Genomic DNA, 27,445 nt, shown 5'->3' with positions numbered 1-27,445 from the left:
TGCTGTGGCTTTGAGCCAGATCCTGAGGCAACGGTGACTGGTACCTGTCCGGCAGCTGGGCTGGAGACACAGGGAACACCATGTTCCTTACAGGGATGCTCTGTCCCCACGCGCCTCAATACACCAGGGATAGTCTCCACCTTTGGAGCCCTTGTGGTTCCCGCCCCTGGTTTGGTATCACTGCTGATGGCCTCTCTCAAGTCTTGGAAGCGGGCAGCTCCTTGCCAGGCTGTACCATCCCCTAGCTGGATTTCGCTTCTGTTTTGCATCTGAGGATATTTAAATGCCACCAGTCTAACTCTGCTACCTTTGAACTTGAAGGAATTGTCTATTCTTTTATACTCACCGTAGCATCACAGAACTCTGAAAATTATTTTTGATTGAACTCTATTTCTGAGTCTTGTGTGACTCTGTGGTTACAACTTCCAAAGTCATTCAACAGGTGTATTTATATGTATGTCTGTATTTTCTGAGCTGTTTTTACTTACAACAGTTCTTTAAAAAACAAACCAAAAAAAGATTTTAACTTTTTAAAAAAAAATTTTTTTTTTCAACGTTTATTTATTTTTGGGACAGAGAGAGACAGAGCATGAACGGGGGAGGGGCAGAGAGAGAGGGAGACACAGAATCGGAAACAGGCTCCAGGCTCCGAGCCATCAGCCCAGAGCCTGACGCGGGGCTCGAACTCACGGAGCGCGAGATCATGACCTGGCTGAAGTCGGATGCTTAACCGACTGCGCCACCCAGGCGCCCCAAAAGATTTTACTTTTAAGTAATCTCTCCATCCAATATGGGGCTCAAACTCACAACCCTGAGGTCAAGAGTTGCATACTCCACCAATTGAGGCAACTAGGCGCCCCTACTCACAACACTTCTGATACCAAATGTGTGTGAGTGTTTCCCTCTCCCCAACACCAACCTCCTGGGTTCTCTGGGTGTCCTGCAAGTTGACTGAATTCTGACACCATTGACCTGGAGTTAGTGGCAGATCCCACGAGTCAAGGGCTCAGTCCCACCAGAATCCCCACACTTCAGACATTAATATCGTAAGTGCAGGCGTCCTATACTTCTGACCAACTGGCCATAAATCAGGGGTTCCCATGACCCCCTCCTTGGGTTTAGTCCTTTGCTAGAATGTCCTACAGAACTCAGGAAAACAGTTGATTTACTATCATCAGTCTATTGTAACAGATGCAGCTCTGGAAGAGTCGGATGGAACTGATGCATAGGTATATGGGAAGGGGCACAGAGCCCCCATGTCCTCAAGGCACACCACCCTCCCAGCACCCCCATGGATTCAGCCCTCCCCCCCAGATCTCTCTGACCCCACCAATTAGTGGTCTTTATGGAGATTTCATTACACAGATACAATCAATTAAATCATTGACCATTGTTTTTTTTATGTTTATTTATTTTGAGAGAGCACACATGCATGCATGAGTCGGGGAGGGGCAGAGAAAGAGGGAGAGAGAGAATCCCAAGCAGGCTCCGCACTGTCAGTGAAGAGCCCGATATGGGACTCAAACTCATCAACTGTGAGATCATGACCTGAGCTCAAACCAAGAGTCCCGGACGCTTAACTGACTGAGCCATCCAGGCACCCACCTTGACCATTATTGATTAGCTCAACCTCCAACCTTCTCCCTTCCCCAGAGGTCAGGGGGTCCATCTGGAAGTTGCAACCTTCTCATCAGGCCTTTCTGGCAACCAGCCCCCACGTTCTGAAGTTATGTAAGGGCTCCCCCACCATTGGTCAACTCCTTACACACAACATACTTGTCACTCCCACATTTCAAGGGCCTCAGAAGCTCCTGTCGCAGGCTCTGAGACCAAATGTTGTAAGACCAAATATCGCGACAAAGAATGTCCCTCTCACCCCTGCCACTGAGGAAATTACAAGGGTTTTAGGAGCTTGGTGTCAGGAACTGGGGATGAAGGCCACATATGTATTTCTTATATTACAGTATCATCGTGTGCACACACTCCAGACATACACAGGGGCAGTAGAGAGGTCCTGCTGTTTTGAGTATCCAGTCTTCAGTGAATCCTGCAAGGCTGTGTGTGGGAGAGTTCGTGCTCCCCGCCTGACTCTCTGTGTGCCCTGGGCTGGGTGTCTCCCCCGGAAGCGTTCTGAAGGTGCTTTCACAGAGCAGTGCCAGGTACATTCCCCTGCCCACCCCCAAGGTGAGCCACCTCCACCTGGCCTGGTCTGTGCCTTAGAGCGAGTGAGTAACTTGATCTTGACGGTCACTTTGTGTATTGAGGCACGTGAGGACAGAGCTCCCCTGTGTTATCCTGACAGACTCGGATGAAAGTGGGTAATGCGGAAAGAACCCGGGGTCCTCTGGGCATCCTGAAAGCTGGACTTACAGCATCTGTGGATTGCGAGCCCCACCCAGTAGTGCACTGAAGGAGGCCTTGTTGAGGTGCCCGCCCGTCCAGGCGGCCATGCGAGAGTCTGGATCTTGAGGTCGTCGCAGAGCCTGCCGCAGGCCTTGATGAGCCTGGCCAGGCCGAAAGTCGCGCCGCTGCGGGCGGCTGGTCACTGGCTTCCTCTAGGCTCTGGACTGAGCCCAGGCTATGTTAACCAGCGGGCTTCACCAGGCCACCCGGGCTCACCGAGGCCCTGGCACTTGGCCTCATCTGTTTCCTTCATCTCAGGGGAGTAGCCAGGTTACACCAAGCCCTAGGCCTCCCTACCCCAACTGCTTTATGCGGACTGGGGAATTTGGAGCCCTATAAGTGGTTTTAAATGCCTTTCTAAGGAAAGGGTTTAGACATACTTGGCAAAAGGCAAATCCCATTAGCAATTGTCTAACTAATCCGGGCTGTCAGGGAACACCGTGTTCTTTGCAGGGAGGCTTAGCGCCCCTTCTCTCCTGGGTTGGGGGGCCCTAGTGTTTTGTTCCTTCTCTCCTCCCCTGGCCCCAACCTCTGGGGAGGGCAGACAGCCTAAGGTCTGTGTAGGGCCCTGAGTGGACAGACGGACAGATGTCGGCCCTGCCTCTGGGAAAACAGCCCCCGAGGTGGATGGTGCCTTCAGTCCAGCTGCTGGGGGGGCAGAGGGGGGGAGGGGGCAGCAGCAGCGTGAGGGCTACTTGCTGCAGGATATGTGGCTTATGTGGCTTTTCTGTCGCCCTCTTTCCCTGCTCATCTTTCTGTTTGTCTTCCCCTTTCCCTCCTTCCTGTTCCATTTCCTGCCATTCTCTTCTCTCTTTCCCTAACTTTGCCCTCTTCCCCACCCCTTTCAAAACATGAATTTGAGGCAGAACCTATTTATTGTATAGAAACGGGGGGCTCCTAGGGTGGCTCAGTCGGTTAAGCATCCAACTTTGGCTCAGGTCATGCACTCTCGGTTCATGGGTTCGAGCCCTGTGTCAGTTCTGTGCTGACGGCTCAGAACCTGAAGTCCGCTTCGGATTCTGTGTCTCCCTCTCTCTCTGCCCCTCCCTGGCTCACATGCTGTCTCTCTCTCTCTCTCTCTCTCTCTCTCAAAAATAAATAATAATAAATATATTTTTAAAAATTGTTATATGTAGAAACAAAGCATTTGGAGATTGTGTTTTTCAATCATTAGAGTGTGAGGGGCCAATGCTGGTGTTTTTAATAGATCTCAGGAATGAAAGGGCTGGCCCTGCGGGCCTGGGGAGGTCAGGCCACGCACTGCCGTGGGACCTCCTGAGCAGCGCCATTCTGTTTGTCTTGTTTAATTTGGAGAACATACAAAAAGAAAAAGCAGACAGGAAAAAAAAAAATAGTAACAAGCACCCAGTGTGGCCACCACCTAGAACTGAGATTTTTGCTTCTGGTATTTAAAATAGAGATAAATGGGAGCATTAATACAGACCAAGGGGAGACTCCCCCTCACTCCTGTGCAGTGCTGTTCTCTTTCCTTTTCCCCTGGGGGAAATGCTACCATGCACTTCGTGTGTATCTTCATAATTGGTTTTCATATCCTTACAGCATATGTATGAATCCATGAATAATATATGGTCATGCTGGGTGTGTTTTTTAGAAGCATGTTTAAGTGCTGACATGCTGTAATATCGTTTTGTAACTTGCTTTTCTCACTAAACATTATGCTTTCAAGATTTGTCCTTGTTGATATTTATATCTGATTCACTTCTCTTCGGTGCTGTAAAGGGTTTCACTGTACAACTGGACCACGGTTTACATAGTCGTTACCCTGTTTGATGGACACTTGCTTGTGTCTGGTTTCTGTGTATTGTAGGAATGCTGCCACAAATGTCTCTGTGCCTCTGACACAGACACATGCCCAAGTGGCTTTTGGGCTTGCTGGCCAAGTGCAAGTAGGCTAGACACGTCCTCGCACCCTCCCTTGGGATTCTAAGTGTTTTTTTTTTCTTTAATGTTTATTTATTTTTGAGAGAGACACAGAGAATGAGAAGGCAGAGAGAGAGAGAGAGAGAGAGAGAGAGAGAGAGAGAGAGAGAGGATCCCAAGCAGGCTCCACACCATCAGTGCAGAGCCCAAGATGGGGCTCGAACCCACAAATTCTGAGATCATGACCTGAGCCAAAACCAAGGGTTGGCCGTTTGACCAACTAAGCTGCCCAGGTGCCCTGGGATTCTCTGAGTTTTACCACCCAGACCAGCTGCCTTCTCCCTTCCATAGCTCTCCAGGCAAGGGTGGGTTTGGGGGGAGCCAGCAGGGAGTGCAGAGGGAGCTGTTGAAGGGAACCCGTAATTGATAAGGCCAAGGCGTTAGCCTGAGTTTGTTGCCCTGCCCGACTGCCCTCCGGTTTTTTTTTTGGTTTGTATTTTAAGCTAATACACATTTATCATAACACCATCTAAGAAAACTCGAGTCTATATTGCTCTCACCCGCATTCCTGCCTTACTACACAATTGTTTTCACTGTTCCGACTCCCTTTTGGTCTCTGTCCACACGCACACATACTTATATGTAGCTGTAATCATACACACGGGACTGGGGATTCTCTACTTTCTATTTAATGACATGTTACAGTTTCCATCCTGCTGTAGTCGCCATGATGACCACTGTCGTGATCATCTATTTTGCCCTGCCCTGTACCCTCACCTGTTCCTCCTGCCTAAGGCTCTGCTTTTCCTTCCATTTCTCTTTCAGCTCCCAGCAATCTTTGCATGATGACTGCCAGCCCCCTCGGGTCATGTTGCCATCTAGAAGCAGAGACAGAAGGTCATTGGGGTTACAGCCCTGCCTAGCTTCTGTTCCACTGCCCCGGGCCCCCTCTGCCGCCTCCTTCAAAACCCCCTTTTTGCTCAGCAGAAAAGCAGCCAAACTAAATGTGGGACAGGCTCAGTACACATGTCTTTGAGATTGTTTTAAATACTCACAGAAAGGCTCCTTCCAGGAGGAAACCGTTTGGAGCAGGCCTTCGGGCCTTGGTCTTTGTTCTGTAGGTTTTGAGAGAGACTGTGCAGGGGGTTCTGGGGCACTGTTCGTGGTCCAGCCCAGTTCCCCAGGGCAGGGGGCTTGAGGCAGAAGCTCTCTCTAGGAGCGCTGGTGTGTGTTCCTCACCCAAAGGTTACGCTTGGCCTGGTGCAAGTAAACGAACACCAACCCCACGTGTGGTAGACGTCACACGGTTCCTAGGATGCTTGCTGCAGCGTGGACATTGTCTCTGTTTTCTGTTTCTTTAGTAAGCCTCCTCCGGCCAGCACAAGGTTTCTGTGTATCTCACGAGAGCAAGGCACCAGTCTTTTCTGTACCTGTGCCTTCTCATGAGCCACATAATCAACCTAGGATGACCACAAATAATAATAACGAGGGGCGCCTGGGTGGCTCAGTCAGTTAAGCGTCCGACTCTTGACTTCGGCTCGGGTCACGATCTCACGGTACATGAGTTGGAGCCCCACATTGGGCTCTGTGCTGGCAGTGCGGAGCCTGCTTGGGATTCTCTCCCTCTTTCTGTCTCTGTCTCTCTCCCTCTTGCTCTCTATGTCTCTCTCTCAAAATAAATTAAAAACTAAACTTAAAAAATTACTTTAAAAATAATGAACTTATTTATAAGAGGGGCTAATACTTCTGGAGTACTCATTGTAAAACGCTTTCAGCATTTTATACTTGTCATCTTGTTTGTTGCTCCCGACACCCACTGCGATAGGAGACTGTCTCTACCCCCTGTGGTGGCCATGGAAATGAGGCTCCAAGAAGTGAAGTGGGTGGCCTGGATCTGCCTTGGAATTCTCACCGTACTTTCCCCCAGCCACTCCAGCGCCCCCAGCTGGGGAACCAGAAGCTCAGGCAGAGATGACACGTGCTCCCTTTGCATTCCCTTCGGAGAAGCCCCTCACTGGTGCCGCCAAAGTTATTTTGCACAAAGGCATCGATTAGAAATGTTCCATTCCCTTTCAGTTTCCCGTTAGGGGCTTTGCCCTATTTTTTCCTTCTAAGTCTCTGCTTCCGGGAACCCGCTTCAGGGGAGCCGGGAATGTATGCTGTGGGGGAGGAAAGGGAAGAGATGATTTGCAGTCTCAGCCTCCTTCCCTGTGGCCTTGAGGAGGAAGAGGAGGGCGGCTGCTGGTGCAGAAAACTGGATGCCGGGGGCCTTCCCTTGCCTACCCGCGAGAGCCCCTGCTGGCAGTGGCCAGGTAGAAAAAGCAGCAGCTTTTGCAACAGGCAGACTGGAGGTCCTGTCCCAGTTTGGCCACCTTTGGCCGGATGACCTTAGTTAGGTAACTTGGCCGTCCGTGAAAAGAGGATTAATCGTGCCTCCCGCAGCTGTCTATTATGGGGAGGAAGTGGAGTAGCATGGGCCATGCTAGTGCTGAGCAGATGTGCTAAGACAGCTCTCCCATTCTTCCTGCGGGTCACCCCTGGAGGGGAGCACACACACTTAAGGCTCTAGGGCCGGGCATGATGGCAGAGGGGCCTGGCCCAGTGCATGTGCCAGAAAGGGGCTTCTCTGGGTTTGCAGTCTGACTGTGGGCATTTTACCAAGCTGCTTTCTGTTGATGTACGACAGTCACACACACCTGGTTACCTTTGGCTCTTAGACGTGGGCTTTGGTGTCAAAGCACAAATACGAGTGGGGACTTTGCTTTTGTGTAGCTGCAGGCAAGGGGTGGGGAGAGCCAAGGCCCAGGGGTGCTGTTCCTTGGTGGAATCAGCTGAGGACCCCTGAGCAGCCAGACAGGGGCTCCATGTCCTTGCCCTGCTGGTCCCCACCAGTGAGGACTTCAGAGAGGCTACAGCCGTGGTAACACAGAAGGCCCCTTAGAGTAGTCCCTTGGAGAAACTGAGGCACCAAACCAGGAACTGGGTTTCTTTGCCTTCAGATTTTACTTTTCTTCCCTTCTCTGTCCTCTGTGGCTGGTCCGTCTTCAGAGACCAACTCAGCATCCTATGTCTGGGCTACAAACAGGCTGGCTGCTGTGTCTCATATTAGCAGTGGGCAGGCCCTGGTTTAACCCAACACTCCTAAATTGCCCAATGTCAGAACCACACCAACTCTGATTAAAGAACTTAGCCAAAGCATATTTGAGATGGGGCGTGGCGATGGGAGGCCCCCATCCCCATCGTGGCCCCCAGCCCCTTCAGGCTGCTGACTCAGGCCCAGCCCCATCCTCGGGGCTGGGGAACCCAGGCCCCTGGAGGCTAACATGCAGGTGTGAGGATGAGGCTGGAAACGCCCGTAGGCTCTGTGTGACTCCCAACTCAGGAGGCCTGGACAGCTGATAGTGTCCTGAAAGCCCCCAGGAGCCCTGGCTGCATGCATTTGTGTGTGGTGTGGTGGGAACGGCAGTTCTCTGGAGCCCATTTCTCTCTGGACTTGTTCTCCAGCATGCCAAGCTACTTCTAATAGGTGTGAACATAATGGACTCACTTAAGTCCTTTTGAAGACAGGCCCTCCACTGCATGCCTGCTGCGCCAGCAGCCGCGCCGGGTAACAAAACACTAGGACCACATTCCGGGTCCCTTGCTGTCCCCACCCTCCCCCACAGAGAAGCAAAATGTCAGTGGAGCAAATTACTCACTGAATGCTTTGGAATCTATAAATATTAAATTGCTACGGCTTTCGCTGGCCCATAGAAAATTAAAAAGCTCTGGTCAGCTCCAGAGGAGAGGTGGCTGGTTAGGAGGGGGTGAGGGGAGCGGCTGCCAGTAGTGGAGAGACAAGTGTCTCCAAAAGGGCTATGGGCTGCGGTTGGTAGGGGGTACCCTGGCTGGAGGAGAGGCAGCAGGGAATAGGGTACGCAGAGCAAGGAGGTGGAAATCCCAAATGCGAGTGTAACCCAGGATGGGTTTTTTTCCTGGTTTTTCTCTTGAGGCTTTATGGGCAGGGGGGTGGGGCGTGCTGTTTGTGGAGGAGAGTTCTGTGTTGCATTTCTTACTCCAGCCCAGGACTCTAAAGTGGGGGTGGCAGCATTGCCGTCAGCATGCTCCCTCTAGGGACTGTCCCCCTCAGAACCTCCCCAGGCAGCAGGGCTGGAGATGGAGGTGGGGCCCCTGGCTCACTAGCAGCCAGCTGTCCCCTGTTCTGCTGTGGCCCCTGCCCCAGGCTCCTCCCCTCCTCCAGCCTCTGTGCTCACACTGGTGGGACTGCCAGCCTGTGTGTGGACTCCCCTTGCTTGGGTTGATTTGTGCTGGCCTATGTGGGCAGCAAGTACGCTGTGTGGGGGGGTGTTTTCACACCCTGCAGGTGGCAGGGGCGTCTCCTGCTTCTCTGGGATCTCTTTAGGATTTAATTGAGTGCTTCTAAGTGCCAAGACCCTGTGCTGAGTTCCTTAAGTGCACGACCTCGCTGATCTTTACAAAGATGGGAAGGAGGGTGCCGCGGTCCATTTACCACATTGCAGTGGAGGACACTGAAGCCAGGGGATGAAGTGAATTGCCCGGTTTCTTGGACAAGTTGCGGGCAGACCCGAGGGAGTCCCGTGGCTGGTCAGTGGCTGAGCCTGGATTCTGTCCCAGCACTTCTGGACTCTCAAGTGAGCTCTCTCCCTCACAGGCATCCCCACCCTCATTGTGCTGGACCCACAGGGGGAAGTGATCACGCGGCAGGGGCGCGTGGAGGTGCTGAACGATGAGGACTGCAGGGAGTTCCCGTGGCACCCCAAACCCGTGCTGGAGCTCTCCGACTCCAATGCCGTGCAACTCAACGAGGGCCCCTGCCTCGTCCTTTTTGTAGGTATGAAGCCCCAGCAGGAGCCCCAGGGTGGGCTGGACAAGACAGACCTCACGTGGGGGGTGTCCATCCTGCAGCTTCTTTCCATCCTGAACAATGCCAACAATGCCGAGCCTGGGCCTTTGTCTCTCCCGGCAGCCTTGCTTTTGACCCCAATGATTTATTCATGGCTCTGCCCCTGCAGGAGGGGCTTTGAGAGCTGCCGCTGTGCTTTCCTTCCTCGACTGCCAGCTGGGAAGAATAGGTCAGGCTGGAGCCCGGCCCCCCTCCAACAGACCCATTGTTGGGAGGAGGCAGGGCTGCGTGCACAGCAGCTGCAGGGGCTGGGCCCCCTTGGGCCGAGGCCCCCCACCCCAGCCTCAGGGCCTTGTCTCTGCGTGCCCCCCTCGGTGTCTTCTCTGTTCAGTGGGTGACTGCTCTGGGGGCCAGGGGGACACCAGAACATCCACTCCAGGCTCCCTGCAGCCCTGTGGGATGACCCTGGTTCCTTTTGCAAACAGAGCAACTGCTGGCCAAGGGCCACCTCACCCTCTGCCTTGGGCTGTGTTGCTCAGCTCCAACTCCCCAAATAATCTGGGGTATGAGGGTCATGGCTAAGATGCCATTGGGGGGGCATATCCTACCCTGTGCTCTGGAAGTCTGGTATGGGAGCCAATCAGCAGACTCAAGGGGATTCTTAAACTGACTTGCAAGCTGGCCCCTGTGCTTGAAGAACAGAGGCCTCCTGGGGAATCACTGTCCTTGGGGCTTTGCCGCCTACTGCCTACTCCCACACCCACATCCTGGGGCCTCTGGGACACAGTTCTGAATTTAGGGACAGTTGCAGCTCACTGGCCATCTGAGAAGATATGAGAAGGTCCCAGAGAGATAAAGCGAGTTCCCAGTGTCACAGAGCTGATGAGATGTAGATCTAGAATAAGTCCTGCCAAGTCTTCAGGCTGAGGGCCCCTTGGGCAATGTGGCATTTCTAGGTGCAAATCCTGCTGTCTCTCCTTCCCGCTTTGCCCCTAGGGGTGTTGTTCTTGCTCTGGGCTACAGGCTCCATCAGGAGTGAGCCCCAGGGCCCCTGTGTGTGGCTGCTCCCAAGCTGCTCTTTCCCTGGAGGCAAGAGGTGACTAAAGGGGGCTCCGGACATCTGGGCAGGCCCCCTCCCACACAGGCAGTCCATCCTCTCCCAGAAGAGTCCGGCTAGCCCTGAAGCTGGCATTCCAGGGCCTCAGGGGCACCCCACTGCCACCATCAGTCCTGCCATTTTTGATAGGAGGTCAGATCTGAGGTCATGCTGTGATTCTGTGATTGAGAGAAGAGCTACAAGGACCTCAGATCCTGGCTCAGGGGAAGTTCAGCGCGCAGTGGTGCGAATGCGCTGCAAACACACCCTCGTGCACCCAGGAGGGGAGGCCTGTTGTCCCAAGGGACGTTTTGTTTCCATTCAGGGGCTTCCCCGGATGGGCATTTCGGGCCCAGGACCCAGCTCCCTCAGGGGACACCACTCCATCTGTTCCACAAACTAGTGCTTCTCGTGTCTCTCTTTCCCCATTACAGATTCTGAGGATGATGGGGAGTCCGAGGCAGCCAAGCAACTGATCCAGCCAATAGCCGAGAAGATCATTGCCAAGTACAAAGCCAAAGAGGAGGAGGCACCACTTTTGTTCTTTGTCGCGGGGGAGGTGAGTGCACTGGGGCCTGGGCCACGGGCTGCTCGGCTGGCCAACTCTTAGAACATGAGCGATGCAGCCCTAGGGGATGTTCAAAGGGGCCCCGGGATCTGGGGTGAGGAGCCCACAGACAACCATGGCATGAAAAGGTGTCATCCAGCATGGTCCCTGCTGCACCTTCCTCCCTTTCGTTGTTGCTCAGCAGCCTCCGTGCAGCAGGAGGCCCTCCCGGGACAGCGCTGCCTCTGGCAGTCTACTACCCAGGCCGCTAGCACGAGTGGCAGCCACAAAGATTGTGATCAGTCCCTCCGCCCTGACCTGCAAAGTGGGCTCTCCCTCATTGCAGGCATCCTGACTGGGGGCCTCGACTCGGATCTGCAGTTCCCCAGCCAGCCCAGGGAGGGTGCTCAGGTGGGAAACTGCTGCTGTCCCAGGCTCTTTTCGCCCAGGACCTGTCCCTTGAAGGCCTCCAGCTGGGATGGGCTGACCGGAGGACTTTACACAGGGTGAGAAGGCCTCAGCCGGGTGCCTGTCCCACCCTGGTGCTTGAGCCTCCATCCTGCAGATGGGGGAAATCCCTGCAAGATGGCCGTAGTCCCGCCCCCAGGAGGCCAGTCCACGCATGCTCCGCCACCTCCTCCCTCCCCTCTCCCCCACCCAACCCCAGGCGCCGGCCGGAAGCTATTGACAGACACACTTTTTGAAGCCCCCTGCCCTCCTGCCACCCATCTGCATCCCCAGTTGGTCAGAGCCCAGCGCTCGTTTCATGCTGTGTTGTCTGGATACCAGGAGAGGCAATGAGGCCAGACCCCCAACCACCACCCATTCATCACCTCCTCAACAGCCACCCCTCCTAAGCCCCACCGGGTCCCTCACAGGCAGCTCAAGTCACCCTGCTCTGCCGTGGGGCAGAGGGAACAAAACAGGTTCACAGGGTCCTGCCTTGGGGCTACACGAGCCCGCTCTACACAAAGCACAAATGCAAGCTGCTCTGAATTTATTGAACTCTAACCCCTTTCAGATGGCCGAGACAGAAAAGATGGGTGCAGGACAGCAGGGGCCGAGCCAGGGTCAGGGCTGGGGCTGGGGCTGGGGAGCTCCAGTAACTGCTTTAGAAATGTGGCTGAAAAGGCGCATTTGCGGGTTTTCTGTGTAGCAGGCACCAAGACAAGCACCACCGGCACCATCCCACTTGCTCCTCACCTCTCTGACTGGGGATGGGGTCATTACCATCTCACAGATGAGTGAGGCTTCGAGAGCACAGACCGCTCACGCCTCGTCCCTGTGCGAGCTGCTCTTAGACCCATTTTGCAGGGGACAAGACCTGGGCTCACAAAAATGACTTCTCAAAGTCGCACATTAAGTAGGTGGCTCAGAGGACTGAACGTGAGGTCAGTGTGACTCCAGAGGCAGTGATGTCCCTCCTGCTGCCCACGTGGTCTGGCAGGTGGCCAGGCCCAGGCCTGGAGGGAAGGGTCTAGGACAGAGGAGGGTCTGACAGGGTCATCCACTGCTCCATCTTGCCACCTGGCCACCTCGTCCTTCCTGTGCCTTTCACCTGGGATCCTGACCTTGGCAGCTGTCTTAGTCCAGTTCTCGTCCTCATGCTCAGAAGCAAGGCCGTGTGGAAGGGGATGGTCCTGGGGTGTGAGAACATCAAGCACTGACCAAGCACCTCTGAGCCAGGACTCCAGCCCTCTCCCGCTCCTCCTGGGGCTAAGGGTGTTTATCTTGATCCCCTCCACTCTGCCAGGTGGAGGTCATCCCTTCTGAAGCCTTAGTAGACATTGAATTCATCTCCCTGTGGTTTGCACAGAGGGAGAGGGGAGGGGACGCAGCATTGTGCTCAGCTGGCCAAGGCCTCCTAATGGGAATTCGATACACAGTATTTGTCCAGGTGTCTCCCCTCTGTCTATCATGAAGGTTGTTTATTAACCCACATGGAGGGCCTGAGCGGGGTGAACAGTGCCAGAGGTGCTGAATCCCTCATCGCCATTGCTGGAAGTGCATGCCATTTCTGGGGTAGGGAGAAAAGACGATCACTAATCATCTTCCTAAAGATTTGCCCTTTGAGAATGGAATGGGTTTTTGTTTGTTTGTTTGTTTTGTCTCAGAAACCAGTGACCAGTAAATCTCATACCTCCTATTCGCCAGCGTTTAAGGCCAGGAATACCCCAGGCCCTTCCTCTGCAGGGTGACTTGGGTTGGGGTGGCTATGTAGAGTCCATTTCCTGTTCTCTACCAAATGGGGGTCGGGTGCATGAAAGGTAATCTCAAATGGTTGCTCCATTACAGGTCTGTCTCCTATCTTTGGGTTTCTAGGTTTGCCGTTCTACTTAATAAGGCAAATTCATCTGGACAGTCACTGGGAATGTATGATAAATGCAGCCACCCATGTAAGCCTCAGGAAGTACTGCAGTAGCCCTGTCTTTTCTACTGGCTGTTCAGTTTCACCCCCAAAACCTCAGGGGTGGGGTGGGGACAGTGATCTGTTTCTGTTAAAGACGTTCCGGAGTTGAAGGTTGGCCAGGTTGGCCTCAGATATCCATAGTGGGGCCGCCAATAATTGAGAGGCAGTTGCAAAAGTAAGTGATCAAAAGACATCACATTTTTACAAAGCAGAGGGCATGTTAAAGTTGCTTTTGTGCTAATGAAGAAAGAGGACTTCTCTGGTGGTTTGGGGAGATGCAGAGAGGACTTTACAAAGCACCCTCCCCTCCCCCAGGCAGGGCAGAGTCCACTGCTCCCTGTTCTGAGAGCCCATCGTTTCCGGACGGCCGCCCGCTCCTCAGGACAATGGAGTGGCTGCGTTCTGGGGACTCTCTAGCCTCCTTCTTGAAAACGTACTGTTTTCTCTCCCTCTGGTGACTTCCAGGATGACATGACTGACTCCCTGCGAGACTACACCAACCTGCCCGAGGCGGCCCCTTTGCTCACCATTCTGGACATGTCAGCCCGGGCCAAGTACGTGATGGACGTGGAGGAGATCACCCCTGCCATTGTGGAGGCCTTTGTGAATGACTTCCTAGCAGAAAAGCTCAAACCAGAGCCCATCTAGTGGGGCTCCGGCCTCAGGAGACGTTATTTAAAACTCGGTCTTCTCCTCTTCCTCCTCCCCTTTCTTCCCTCCACCCTTGGACTTTTCCGGCGTGTCCTGAATCACACAACCCAAGTGTCCAACCTCTCTGTGGTGCCTTGTTTTCTGCATTAACTCCTCAGCTAGCACCCTAAGGTGCACATCCTCTCAGCAGCAGAAGAACCCACCATGTTTGGAGACTCGGCCTGGGATTCACGGGGCTGGCATAACCCGGCCAGAGCCAGGACTGCATCACACTCTCAGTCACTAGCTCTGGGAGCAGTGTTTGCCAGGCATTCTTCTGCCGAGCGAGCGTGAAGGGACAGTGCGCTGGTGCTCTGGCTCGGCCTCTGGTGTCAGCATGCACACGCAGGGCCCAGGACAGCTCAGTGACACACGTACATGCAGGTGGAGCAGGGAAAGGGCCGCAGCCTTGCTCGCCTCAGGTTAGAGCTGCTGGTGAGAACATCCCTTCCTAAGTGACTTCGTCTAGTGACTCTCCCTCTTGGTGTGAGGGAAAAACACCAGCTTGGCAGTCGGTTCTTGGGCCGGGGATTTCATGATCTCAAAGGAAGCTTGTGTTCTTTTCTGGTGAGAAAGAGTAGCTATGGTAAAGATTCATGTAGTAATTGCTTACTCTGAGCTCCTACCATGTGATTTTTTCTTACATCTTTTTTCCTTGATCTTACCTTCTCCAAGTTTCTGCCTTCTTGTACAAACAGCCTCTGCTGTCTTGGAATGTTGTTAATTCTTCCCCTCGGACATCTTCCCGAGAAGAGGCACCCAGCCCTGTGTTCTTGGAGGTGCCCCACCTCACCCAGCACAGACCTCTGACACTCGGCCCACTCTGCCGCGGTGCCTGTGACCACCTTTGGTTACCTCTGTCATCCCTCTTTTCTTTTCAAAGCAGAACTAAAAAGAGACAAGAAATTACCAGAAGCCTCGCTTTCTCCCTAAGAACCTGCAGAAAGAGCTGTATCCTAGGGTGGCAGTGTGAGCAGAGGGCATGTCAACTAAAAGTACGCTTTGGATCCACTTTGCTGAGCAAGCTCAGGTAGCTTGGGTCCCAGGAAACAAAAGTAACAACTGCTGTGTCCTTGGGACTTGGGGTGGGGGCTTTACCTAGGGAGTCACAGGATTTGGGCCTATCTCAACCAGGTGTTAGGGTCTTCCACCTGATGGCAGGCCTCACCCTCGTCTCCGCTGACAGCATTCTGTCAGCCAAGACCACTGATTTAGAAAACCCAGCCCCCGGTCAGCTATTGACACCATTGCCCCTTGCTGAATTGGACTGTTGCTTTGTAGTTCAGAGGTACAAGGTTAGCTGGTAATTAGACAGTTACTTGATGTCACAGCCTGAAATCCAATCACCTAGTAAGAAATAAAGCAGGCATCTCTGGACATTATCGACTTGGCCTTTCCTGTGGTTAATAACAAAAATCTTTTTGTTTGTGGTGCTGGGCCCTGGGGGGTCGGGGGTGGGGGGAGACACACAAGATCTTCTTGACTTTCATTGGATTCCTAGTAGCTATGTTTCAGAAATTTTCAGAGCAGAAACTAACTAACGTGGTCATCTGCCGGATCCTTCTGAGGCTAGGGAGCTCCTTTGGGTTAGTGCATCCGACATCCCTGCTGGAGCTCTGGCTGGCATCTCTCCTGGTTCCACTTGCCCTCGTGGAGGGCGGATTCTCCACTCACAGGCATTCTTGTGGACACTGGTGCTCATCCCCTCCCCATAGGGGAGCAAGTGCTCTGAAGCCTGAGGAGGCCGGTTGCAGAAACAAGGAATCCCACACAGGTCTCCCAGTGAAGAACAGGCAACAGTTGGAGACCCTCAACTCTAGCTCTATGCTGGGTGGAGGGGCTTCTCTGGGAACGTTGCCAGTGTCTCCTCTGGGAGTGTGGTGGGTGTGGGGACAAGGTGTTGCACCATATCAAAGTTCTCAAACTACGTTGTCTTCTGGGATGTCCAGGAAGGACAGTCCCTGGAATGGAGATCCCTCTCCAAACATGTTTCTGCCCCATCATGGCTGCATCCCAAGCCTGGCTCCTACCTGCTGCCTAGCCTGCCATGCTGCCCAGGACCCTTCGTACTTCCTGGTACTTGGTACTGGTGTGCTGGTTGAAGGCATGAGGTTTCTCATGGGATAGCTGTGTGTGTGTGCTGAGGGGCATGGCAGATGCTGGACTCCTACAGACCTTGCTCCTTGGTCCTGCACCCTGACTGGGGCAGGGCTTCGGGCCTCCCGGCAATGTGCTCACCTTGATGCCCACGTGGGTGTCGTGAGCATCTGCCTGTGCCCTCAGGTTTTTGCTTTCTCTCTTGGGCCCCGGGAAGTTGCTCAGGAACTTGGTGCTGTACTTGAGGTTGTCGCCACACACGCCCCACTGCCAGGCCTGCCAGCTCTTGGGAGTGTGGTGGGTGTGGGGACAAGGTGAGGTCAACCTTACTTGGAAGATGGATTTCTTTGGACTTCTGCCTGTGTCCTATATCATGATAGCCTTGGAGGAAAAGTGGTCTCTCTTAGCAACTACTTATCTTCTGGCGCAGAAGGAACAAAGTCCAGGTAGGAGTCCCTGTAAGTCACGCGGCAGAAAAATCAGGTCATCTGTGATTCTTCTGTGACCTGTACGGGGCTGACAGAACTACTTGCCACTAAGGTCAATTGGATCCTTGGCACCAGAATTCCCCTTTTAGAGTGGGTGTGTAGGTTAAGGTCACTGGGAAGGTTTACTAAAAAAAAGCTTTAGGTTTATCTAGTGGCAGCTTTGAGGAGAAATGGTGGGGGAGGACCACTTCCCAGTGCCAGTAAAAACCCGTTTCAGTAGCATGAGATCTTAAAGGTTCTTGATGCAAAGGTTCTTGATGCTGCTTCTTAAGCAGCTCCAAAATACCTTAATTCTTGTCACTAATTGGAAGCAGGTTAAAACCCCAGCTGTGATATATTCAATAGCTTCCATCAGCAGCAAGGGAAACCAGGCCCCAGTAGGTTGAGGCAGGAAGGTGGCTGTAAAAATGCCACCCTGGGGTTCCAGATTCTGTGCTCACCACAGTGACTTCCAGATCCGACTCTACTCGTGTTCACAACAGATGAGATTTTTTTACCTGTCCCCAACAATAAAGATCTGGTGAAGAAAAAGGGTATGTGTTTGGAATTGGGATGTACGGTGGGCAGCGGTAAATGCCAGAGGGCAACTGAAGTTCCTTTCCAGAAGCTTCCCCCCATCTCCAAGTATGTCCTCAAATTCAATGGCTCTCACTTACCCAAGCACAGGGAGCCAGAACTGTTTTGGCATCAGCCAAACTTCAAGTGGTAATTTTCAGCCAGACTTTGTTTTTGCCTCTTGCCTAATTAAAGACACTAAAAAGCTGTTCTCTCCGCCTGCTGCCTTGTTCCAGGGTAGCAAACGGAGTTCTGCAATGATCTAGACATAGAACACAGTCCAAGAACAGATCAGCAGAACCTAATAAGGTGTCGCAGTGTCCGCTCAGGGAGAACACCACACGTGTGCACACGCATGTAGACTTGGAATCATAGCTCTGGGAGGGATGTGAGCAGGCAGCTGGCCCAGCGCCCTTCAGTCACACAGGCTCAGGCATGGGGACATCCTGTTCATAAGTTATTTCCCTGGACCAGGAGGAACAGGCCCACACTCGCCCAATGGGACTGGGCACGGCTGCGTGTGGCCGGTAGGGAACTTCAGCAGTGCCCTCTGTGGCCTCTTTGGGTGGTGCCATGTGAACAGAGGACTGACCCAGAGGCCCAGAGCTCAGGGTCTGTCAAGTTCCCTGAAGCGGCGGTGTTGAAGAAGCAAGCACTGAACCTGTATCCCTCTTTGTGAACACCCAGCAGGCAAGAGTCGCCATGGCTTTCTTCCAAGCAGGCTGCTCAAAGGAAAATCCTCTGTTGACAAATGGCTGTCGTCTGTTAGCTTCGTTCCTGATTATCCAGTGTTAGTAAATAATGCAAGGGACGTGGTTTCCAGGAACCAAGGCTGTTTGTAGGAAAATGTTACATTGGGTCCACTTTATGGCTGCGATTTCTCCTTCCAATGGGGGAAATACAACGTTAGGATGTCCTAGGCGTGCCTCAAATGTGAAAGCATGAAGAAAATCTGCTTCATTTAAGGCATACTGTGTCTCCACAGCCCCTTGGACTCTTGCAATACTTCCCAGGCTAGGAGATGTGTAACTGATTTGGGTAGGACTTGTTCTGAAGGACTGCTGGATTTCTATTAAATAACCTGCTAACTCATGAAGGTCTGTCCCCAAGCCTGTAGGTGACCGTGCAGCCCAAAGGAGGCAGGCAGCCCCAAGTCTGGGTTCCTGGGTGTTCATGCTTCACACAGGTCAGTCACCCAACACAGGTAAGCACAAGGATACAAGAGGGGGCATGATCTTAGGACCCAGGGCTAAAAAAGAAATCTCCTTCGGACATCACAGGACGTGGAAGTAAGTCCCTCTGCCGGTCTGCAGTCAGTTGCACCACCCCTTCCCATCACAGAGGTAAGAGGGAGGCTGGGAGGCCAGACCCTGTCACGGCCACATCTCGTCCCCAACCTTTGTTCCCTTCTTGCATTGTGCAGCAGCAGCAGCTTTGCGGATGGCCCTCTGACTATGACGCCTTAGCTGAAGAAGGTGGCTCCCCTAGAAAACAAACGTAGTTAAGAGAACCGATGCCTTCTGTAGTGTATTCAGACTTTCAGTCATACTTGGCCTCTGAGTGTTGGCTGCGGCTCTGGAGGGCCCGGCTTGCAGGCTGTCTCAGCTGCAGACATACGTGGCAAGCTAGTTCAGACTTTAAGTCGCCCACAGCAATAAACAGCTCATCCATTCATTTGACTTCCAGCTTGTTACTTTTGTGCATTCACTGAAGAAAGTCATTGGAGTTTAAAGATGTCTATGTGAGTGTTACCTAAAAAAGAATTTTTTTTTAAGCGAGTGGGGGCGGGGAGGGCTTGGCCCAGGGAACACCCAGGCCCTGCAGCACAGCTGGTTTCCAGCACTAGCCACAGAACCCTTGGTGTGGTGCTGTTTCTGGGGTTTTCGTGTGGCAAAATGGCAAAAGTGGAGGTAAAAGCAGCTCAGCTTGGGGCACCTGGGTGGCTCGGTCGGTTAAGCCTCCAACTTGGGCTCAGGTCATGATCTCATGGTTCGTGGGTTCGAGCCCCACATTGGGCTCTGTGCTGACAGCTCGGAGCCTGGAGCTTCCAATTCTGTGTCTGTCTCTGTCTCTGCCCACCCCTGCTTCACCATCACACTTTGTCTCTCTCAAAAACAAAAACATTAAGTAAATAAATAAAAGCAGCTCAGCTTAGAAGGGGACATCTGGTGTTTTGATGATCCATGGGGCAAGTAGTAGGAGGTCACAGGTGAAACTGGTGGAAACCAGTCCCCAGAGGTCTGCTCATCCTCTGAGCCTTAATGACAGGATCTTCACCTCGAGCTGGGGGAAGGGAAGAGGACTCTGCAGCTCTGCCTGCCCTGAAGCTGCAAACCAGGGTGAGGCTTCCCAGCGTGAGTTCCAGGCGTATGGGGACATCAACATTTGTCCAGAGCTACTTTCCCAGAGGTTCCATTCAAAGGAAAAAGTTATGCTGGTTTTTCCCTCGGCAACCGCTTCCCACTTCTGTCCACTTCCCCCTTAGTTTTTTGGCCCAGTGTCCATCTATGCTTCAGATTCTGCTGAGAATGAGAATCTGGATGGGTCTCCAACTTCAGCACCTCTGAGCACAAATGTCCTGCAAAATGCCCTCTGTGCAGAGACTCACTCCATCCTTTCTCAATAACTTAAATCCCTCCCTTCAGGGTTGGGAGTGGTTTCGAAGTGCGGCTGCCACCTTGTGGCAGAAACCGTCAATGGCGCTCCACTCAACACAAAGTCAAGGGGCCGCTCTGCCAACCATCTGACAGCTTCTCTTCCAGCCAGTGTAGTGTACTGTCCTATACTGCTCCTTCTTTAATTCTTATTTTCCGGGGAAATGGCAAAAAAACAAATGTTGGCCTTAAAATTGCAAAGAATTTGAGAAAGTGACTTTCCATGATCGTTCAACAAACCAGAGCCTCATCACTGGTTGCTTCCCCTGTAGTCATTTTAAAGAAAGGAAAATTTGCCCTCTTTGCTAAATTATATCCACAAATGTGCAAAAAGAACTCACAAGGCATGGCATATAAGCCATTGACTATGAAGTGAATGGGACGTAAATTTCTTTTCCTTCTTTCACCCAGTGTGATAAAGTAGACTTGGAATTATGTGCCAGGTATACTGTTTTGCATTGTTTTGTTTTTCTTAACAGTAACAAGGCATAGGGTTTGTTGTTCGGTCATTGATCTTTATTTTGTAACAAAAATCAGCAGGAACAATAATCCAGGGACAAAGCTGCAGGACACTGGCTTCATCCTTTAGTGACCTCGTTTTCTTAGCACTTTTCCAAGGTGTTGACAGAACAAATGCCAACAGACTCCAGGAGTACTGAGCTGCCTCCCAGATCTAGCCTGCTGGTGTGACAGGCATCATGGCCTCTGTGAAGCTGGAGGACGAGCCTTTGTGGGTTCAGCCCTGTATGAAGGCTGTGGGCTCTTCTACCTTCTAAAAGCTGACGGGGCATTGAGGGTCTCAAGCACAATCTGTGGGCCACTTGCATCAGACATTTGTGTGTGACCCTGGCCAGGCCCAGACCAAAGTGGGGCACCAGCCTGGGAGAGCACAGCCAACCAGAGATTGTTCCTGCAAAAACCCCTCCCCTTAAACATAAAGCAATCCCACTCTGCCACCACTTGGGGCACGAGTCATGCTTGCTCTCCGGGCTCTCTCGAGAGGAAGTTCGGCTCCGGAGCTGGGGGAGATCTCAGGAAGAATTCTCACCCTTGTTACTTTTGAAGATAAGCATAAATTCATGGAAATTCTTATTTTTCCAGTAATCATATAATGGCATCTTGCCCACCTCTTGCCTCCTGAATATGGCCTGATTACCATATTCTGCCTATCTCCTAACAACGCAGGAGGAGCTGGGAACCACCTCAAATCAAGGACTGACTTCCAAGATCCCTCTCAGGGGTAACTCCTGTCCCTGCTCACGTGTTCCGCCCTGACCCGCAGTTGTCTTTTCCCTTCAAAAAGCAGGATGCTTGCAGCCATAGCCGAGTTTAGGCTGTCCACACCAGGCACAACGGGAATCAGCAGCCTCTTGCCCCCAGTGCTCTCGGCCAACTGCAGGGACTCCAGGCTCACACCATGGGTCTCCCCGCCTATTACCACAGCTGCTGGTGCCTCTGTCCAGTCCAAGTCATAACTCTGGACCTCAACTTCAGGGAGCCAGGCTTTACTGGCTCCAGGTTCTAGATCCTCCTCCTCCTCCTCATACTTGTGTAACTTCGAGAGTTGTTGGTCACATACCCAGCCGTAATCACTGGCTTTATTAGACATGTGCGCCTGGGCATAAAGGCCACAGTTGTCAGCCACGTAGACCCGGGTGTCGGTGGGCAGGTAGTTGGGCAACGTTTCCCAGTCCAGGTTATTGATGATGGGCACCTGGAAATGCGCACCCATCGCTGCCCGTAGCACTTTGGGTTCCCAGGCATCCACACAGCCTAGAAAATAGAGACAGGATCCAATTAAGATTATAAACCATCCCAGACAGGGGATCTTTGCAGTAAATCAAATTAATTCTGGATGAGGAGAGAAAGCAAAAAATGTCCTGTAGTTTCGGGATGGCTGGGACCTCTGCCTCCCCAGTTATGGCAGCATCCAGCAAAGGGACTATAGGGATGAATTCCTGCTAGTGCTAAACAAGACTTTCTTCATCCCTTCAACATTTACCATACACCTGGGCCAGACCTTGTACAGGAGAGGCAAAGAGCATTAATGTCTCCAACCTCCAGGAGCTCATGGTATCATGGGCGATGGTGTTCGGACAATATCTGAACACGTGACTACGATATCAGTAATTGAGGTAAAAGAAGTATTAATAGGGTAACAAAAATCCCATGTACGAAGCAGAGCTATCAGGAAAAATGTCCCAGAGAACACGACAGTGAGCTGGATCTTGAAGGACAGCAGGAAGCTGTCAAAAGAAAGGCTGAGGCAGAGGATAAAATTATAGAAGGGGGAAGAGTGCCACAGTCCAAAAACTGTAAGTAAAGCGATCAGGTCAATAGCGGGTGGGGGTGTAGCGGGAGATGAAAGGGAGGCAGGCAAGGACCAACTTAAAGGAGGGTGGGTATGCCAGGCTGAGGAGTTTGGGACTTTGTCCATTAAACAATATAATGCTATCAAAGGATTTTAAGTAAAGTAGTGACAGAATCTGGTTTATGCTTTAGAAAGACCCATTTGGCTTCAGTGTTAAATCTGCACCAGAGCAGGGAAGACCCCACAGAGGGGAAATTAAGTGGGAGGCAATTACAGTGATCCATGGAAAGCCAAGGCAACAGCTTTCTCTTTCTCTCTCTCTCTCTCTCTCTCTCTCTCTCTCTCTCTCTCACACACACACCCTCACACCCTCTCACACCACAGAAAAAAGGCTAAAAGAACTATTTTTTATATTCAGACCCATGCTAAGCCCAGCCACTTCTGCGTGGTCTTTCTCAGGACCGCAAGCTGGGAGAGACAGCAGGGCCAGGGCATCACATGTCTGCCACCATCCCCTAACTTGTTAACACAACTCTCTGCATTAGAAATTACTGTAAAAAGTAACCCAACTTCAGAACAGAGTAAGTGGGCAAGCCAAATTTTAAAAGGAAGATAAGACACAGAGAATGTAACACTGCCCACGCCAACTGCCAACCACAGACTTTCCCAATCACTGCAGGGAACTGGAGAGAAGAGTTGGGCTGTGTGTCAAGAGGCTGCAGGCAAAACGGGGAGGACAAAAGAGGGCCGAGACTCATGAGGGGAGCCATCCAGTCTGACCCCTCTCCCTGGTGGGGAGTAAGGAACAAAGTGGGATTTCCCCCCTCATCCTCACATCCTCCATACTGGGCACCACGCCAAGTGGTCCCTACTCCTTCCCCTTGTCCTATACACCAGCCACCACCATGAATGTGGCAAACACACCACTTGGATTATATAGGTACATCTCCAAAACCACACCAGCTCTCAGAGATCTCAACAATGGGGTGGGTAGGCGGGGTACTGATGATGGAACCCCGGTACCTAGCTCTCATGCTGCCATCTCTACATCTACTCCCATCTATTCCAACAACATGTGACTGGGACGAAGGGGTGAAAGGAGCAACTGAGGCAAGTCTCAGCAGCAGGTGTCATTAGTTTACAGTGAATGATAGCTGGAGTGTTTTCGATGAACTCTCTCCCTCTCACCATCCCTGCAAGTTGTAATAGGTGTTTTAGGTGTGTCCCAGCTGTTAGGCAAGTCTGTTTAGAACCAAGCCTACTCATCCCAATTTCTGAGGACAGGAGAGAGAAATGTCAGAGGCTAACTTGTGTGGGGATGTCTGACCCATCTTAAGGCTAAGGCAAATGCATCCCAATTTCATATTCACACTCCTTTTACAGGATTCAGAATGTCTTCAGTTAGGAAGGCTTCATATGCCCCCCAATTTGGGAACTCAAGATCATTAAATAAAGGACTCGAAGTGTTAAAACTGGCATGTATTTCTTTCCCTGATTTTAAGTTCTTTAATAACCTAGCCGGTGTCAAAATAATCTTAAAAGATAACTGACATTTCCTGAAGTACCTAACGTGTGCCAAGCAGAGTGCTAAGTACTTCATGTGCACCATCTCACTTCTCAGAACAACTCTACCAGGTAGATTCTGTTATGCCCACTTTACAGATGAGGGAAATGACACTCAGAATACTGCTCACAGACAAATGGCTAATAAGAGGCAGACCCAAAATTCAAATCCATGTATGTCTGCCCACAGAGCCAGCTCACTTACAAATGGCCAACCAATCCACTCAGAAACAAGTGCTCTGACCTTTGGTGAGTAATACTTTGCTGCAGCCTGCCCCAGCAGCAGATCTCAGAATCGTCCCCAGGTTCCCAGGGTCACGGAGATTGTCACAAATCAACAATAAGGGCAGCAAATGGCGAAGTTGAGTCTCTGGGTATGTCATCTTAACATGGTCAGGTTTGGCAAAGATCCCTGAGGAAACAAAACAGGCGGTTCACTTGTCTGATTTGAACCTGGGAGATAATTTGGCTTTTCAGATATTTATCAATCTTTCTGTGTTCTTAGTCATGTAAGTACTACATGAATACATTCTGATTGAAAAAAATTGATACAAAAAGTCCTGCCCGTGACACCTCCTCCCCGTAACTGTTTTCAATCTTGGGGGTGTATAGATCCCTTCAGAACCTGTTCCATGCATCTACGTACATATATAAATGTCTACCCATATACAGGTGCTTTTTTTCTTTCACATACAAAATTCATACTCTATGTGTTATCCTGTAAACTACTTATTCAATTCTATAACAAGAGATGTCTTAGAGAACTTGCCATGTCAATACATTTGGAGTTACCTGATTTTAACTGTTGCATGTTATTTTGTAACATGAACATACCACCTTTATTTAGTTCTTCCCCAACTGACAATTTGATTATTTTCCACTTTCCCTATTATAAAAAACCCTGCAGTGAACATCCCTGTATACCTCTCTATGCATATGTCCAAACTTTTCTCTATGAAAAACACTTGCAAGTAAAATTAATATATGGTGTGTGTGCATTTTTTTTTTTTTTTTTTTTTAATATTTAAGTAATCTCTACCCCCACATGGGGCTCAAACTCATGGCCTGAGATCAAGAGTCACATGTTCTCCCGAGTGAGCCAGCCAGGTGACTCAAGCACTCTTAACAGATACTGCTCTTAACAGATACTGCTAAACTGTCCTCCCCAAAGGCTATTCCAATTTATTCACACCAAGAATACAGACCTATACCTAACCCATCAATGAAGGGAAGGGAATGGTTTCCCTATTAGGTATCTGTATGTGGTAAAAAGATCCTGCACCTAAGAGTCACAACAGCAGGGGACCTTAGAAGTCCTTTAACTTCTTTTCTTGTTAATTTTTTTTTTTTTTTTTTTTGGAAGAAAGAGACAGAGTACAAGCAGGGGAGGAGCACAGAGAGAGAGGGATACACAGAATCGGAAGCAGGCTCCAGGCTTTCAGCACAGAGCCTGACATGGAACTGGAACCCATGAACCACAAGGTCATGACCTGAGCCAAAGTCAGACGCTTAACCGACTGAGCCACCCAGGCACCCCTTGAAGTCCTTTCATCTCTACCTGGACAGCTGCCGTGACGAGAACACTCTGCTAGAGGCCCTACTTACGTTACTGGATTCAGAGATGTGCCAGAAGCCTGACAGTCTTATCTCCTTCTCCCTTTACTCCACCTCTCAAATATGAAATAAAAGGGTAAGCTAAATAATATGTATTTTTAAAAGACACAAAACGATGAAAGGCAGTCATGACGACGAGGAGGGCTACAGAAGTCCAGGATGGGCTAGCCGCTATCAACACATGTGCCCAAAGTGGCCAGCAGGATAAAAATGAATGATACTTGTACTGTAGCATAGAGAAGGGAATTAGAAGTATAGCTAACAAGAGCACGGATACTTAGGGTGGAGGACTTTAGCAGTCCAAATCCCCACTCTAGGGGAGAGTTCTGTGTGTAGGGTCACAGGTCCCTAGGACTTGATGGGTTACAGAATAAGAGACAGTCCCCAAATTTCCTCTCCCAACTAATAGCTGCACTTTACCCACTACAGGAAAACACATGCACAACTGGTAGGAGAGACCCTGGCCTAAACATTAGAATCTTGGAAGATAACTTCTCCTACCCCAACTGTCCCTTACTATCCAAGAGAAACCTCTACATTTACTGCCATTCAATTCTCAGATCAAAAATATATTCCAATGTCAAAAAGATATATTTAGACTTCCCATATTCAGAAAAAAAGGCTTTCTTTTTCCTTTTTTTTTTTAATTTTTAGAAAAAAGACTTTCTAAGTGCTAATAGACACCACCATCTATTAGAATCTTAAGTTAGAGGAGCCTGGGTGGCTCAGTCGGTTAAAGTGTCCAACTCCAGCTCAGGTCACAATCTCACAGTTCGTGGGTTTGAGCCCCATATCAGGATCTGTGCTGACAGCTCAGAGCCTGGACTCTGCTTTGGATTCTGTGTCTCCCTTTCCCTTTGCCCCTCCCCTAGTCTCTCTCTCTCTAGAAAATAAATAAACATTAAAAAAAAAAAAACCTTGAAAAAAAGAATCTTAAGTCAGAGTCAACCAAAGGAAGACACAGTTTCCTGTTCAATGGGCTAAACAGGGTAACAGCTTGCAGCTTACTGCTTACACCTGCTTCTAGAATAAGGGGGTCAACAACAGAAAGGTTATCACCACACTGGCAGTGGTCTTGTGCAAATAGAGGCCTAAATCTTTTAGTAAACACTTTCTTAAATTTTAGTTGGACATTATTGGTTGAAGAAGTGACCTAAAAATATATAACATTCAAGGAGAATATATAATATTCAAGAACTATAATTCAAACGATGACCAAAAAAACTGGCTTCAGCTTCCACTGAAAATACTACAAGATGCACAGATTTGAGAACTGTGTTTTTCTGGGTGTCTCAAGAAAAGGTTAGGCAATAACATTTTGAATTTAAGTAAAATTTGCTGCCTTAAGATAATTATGAACAAATGATCTTAGGTCTCTACTTCTGGTGACATGCTGTAACCACTGACCCATTATTCCTTGTGGTGTTACTAGGTCGGACCAATCCTTGATATCTTCAAATTTCACCTTAATGAGGCTGACACCTTTCAGCTTATCAATGGGCAGCTCCTTTAGGTATTCCAGACGGCTAAAGAAGAAAATTTTCGGTACAGCACCAGCCTTGAGAGCATCTGCAATCAGCCTGCGACCTTCCAGCAGGATCTTCCCGTGCTTTTCCCGAAATGGCCTGGACTTAACAATTGTCATTACACTGCTGTGGGCGGAAACAAAAAGACGGGTTAATTACCAGCATCCTTGTTACCGAGACACACCTAGTTTTAACAAACAGAAAGAACTTCATAGACATTAACAAATGAATTCCAAGGAAAACACTTATTCTGCCCTCCATGCATTATAAAAACCAATGGATTCTGGTGGAAGAAGTCCTCCAAAAGGAGGAAAGAGGTTGGCAGGCGGGAAGAGAAATGGGAAGAGAAACGGGAATACATGACAAGTCACAGGAACAAGTCACCTCAGCCTTCTGTCTCCGGGTAAAGCCTTATCATAGCGAAGCCCCGAATCTTCCCAAGTGCAGGGCTTCTGGGATGGAGGCACCTGAAGCGACGGCTTCCGTCGCGGCTCGTGGGGACCGGTCTCAGCCGCCGCTCTACGGGGCTGCTTCCCAGGACCGGGCTTCCGTTCCACCACCTGTCCGGATGGAGACACCACTCTCACGGGGCTCCGCCGCAGCGCCCGGACCCAGCGCCGCGCGTGGAGGTCCCAAGTTTGGACCACCGGCAGCAGCGGCCGGCTGGCCCAAACTAAACCCCTCAACCGCGCTGCCATCTTCCCTCGCCCCGTGGGTTGCGTCATGGAAGCGCGCCGGCGGCTGCC

The 27,445-nt window shown here is 50.9% G+C and overlaps 2 protein-coding genes across 4 annotated transcripts in view; one reads left to right on the top strand and one right to left on the bottom strand.

Moving 5' to 3' along the window:
* NXN (nucleoredoxin) overlaps positions 1 to 15,277 on the top strand; it is a 159,417-nt gene extending 144,140 nt beyond the window's left edge. Inside the window, exons 6-8 of the mRNA XM_047833269.1 lie at positions 8,957 to 9,136; positions 10,679 to 10,803; positions 13,667 to 15,277. Of these exons, the coding sequence (XP_047689225.1) occupies positions 8,957 to 9,136; positions 10,679 to 10,803; positions 13,667 to 13,849 (488 nt within the window). The 3' untranslated portion in view covers positions 13,850 to 15,277. The remainder of the gene's footprint in view (positions 1 to 8,956; positions 9,137 to 10,678; positions 10,804 to 13,666) is intronic.
* A 4,659-nt stretch (positions 15,278 to 19,936) lies between these two features.
* MRM3 (mitochondrial rRNA methyltransferase 3) lies at positions 19,937 to 27,424 on the bottom strand. Of its 3 annotated transcripts, none has more exons than XM_047832647.1 (4): positions 27,167 to 27,305; positions 26,581 to 26,825; positions 23,804 to 23,971; positions 19,938 to 21,458 (listed from the first exon to the last, which is right to left on the bottom strand). In XM_047832647.1, the coding sequence occupies exons 2-4, from the start codon at positions 26,816 to 26,818 to the stop codon at positions 20,920 to 20,922; spliced, it is 945 nt and encodes a 314-aa protein (XP_047688603.1). In that variant the 5' UTR covers positions 26,819 to 26,825; positions 27,167 to 27,305; the 3' UTR covers positions 19,938 to 20,919. The 3 variants fall into 3 exon arrangements, with proteins under 3 accessions (XP_047688604.1, XP_047688603.1, XP_047688602.1); XM_047832646.1 differs by having other exon boundaries at positions 19,940 to 21,458; positions 27,084 to 27,424; XM_047832648.1 differs by lacking the exon at positions 27,167 to 27,305 and having other exon boundaries at positions 19,937 to 21,458; positions 26,639 to 26,777.
* Positions 27,425 to 27,445: the final 21 nt, after the last annotated feature.

The sequence above is a fragment of the Prionailurus viverrinus genome, chromosome E1, assembly GCF_022837055.1.
Source record: "Prionailurus viverrinus isolate Anna chromosome E1, UM_Priviv_1.0, whole genome shotgun sequence".
Classification (NCBI taxonomy): domain Eukaryota; kingdom Metazoa; phylum Chordata; class Mammalia; order Carnivora; family Felidae; genus Prionailurus; species Prionailurus viverrinus.
This window is presented reverse-complemented; position numbering and strand designations above follow the sequence as displayed.

What these genes read in the sequence shown, in the direction of transcription:
- MRM3 (XM_047832646.1), bottom strand. Translation starts at nt 27,424, where the DNA reads ATGACGCAACCCACGGGGCGAGGGAAGATGGCAGCGCGGTTGAGGGGT. An exon ending in CCCGGAGACAGAAGGCTGAG is followed by an intron (nt 26,826 to 27,083) that starts GTGACTTGTTCC and finishes TTCCGCCCACAG; the next exon opens with CAGTGTAATGACAATTGTTA. An exon ending in AACACCACAAGGAATAATGG is followed by an intron (nt 23,972 to 26,580) that starts GTCAGTGGTTAC and finishes TTGTTTCCTCAG; the next exon opens with GGATCTTTGCCAAACCTGAC.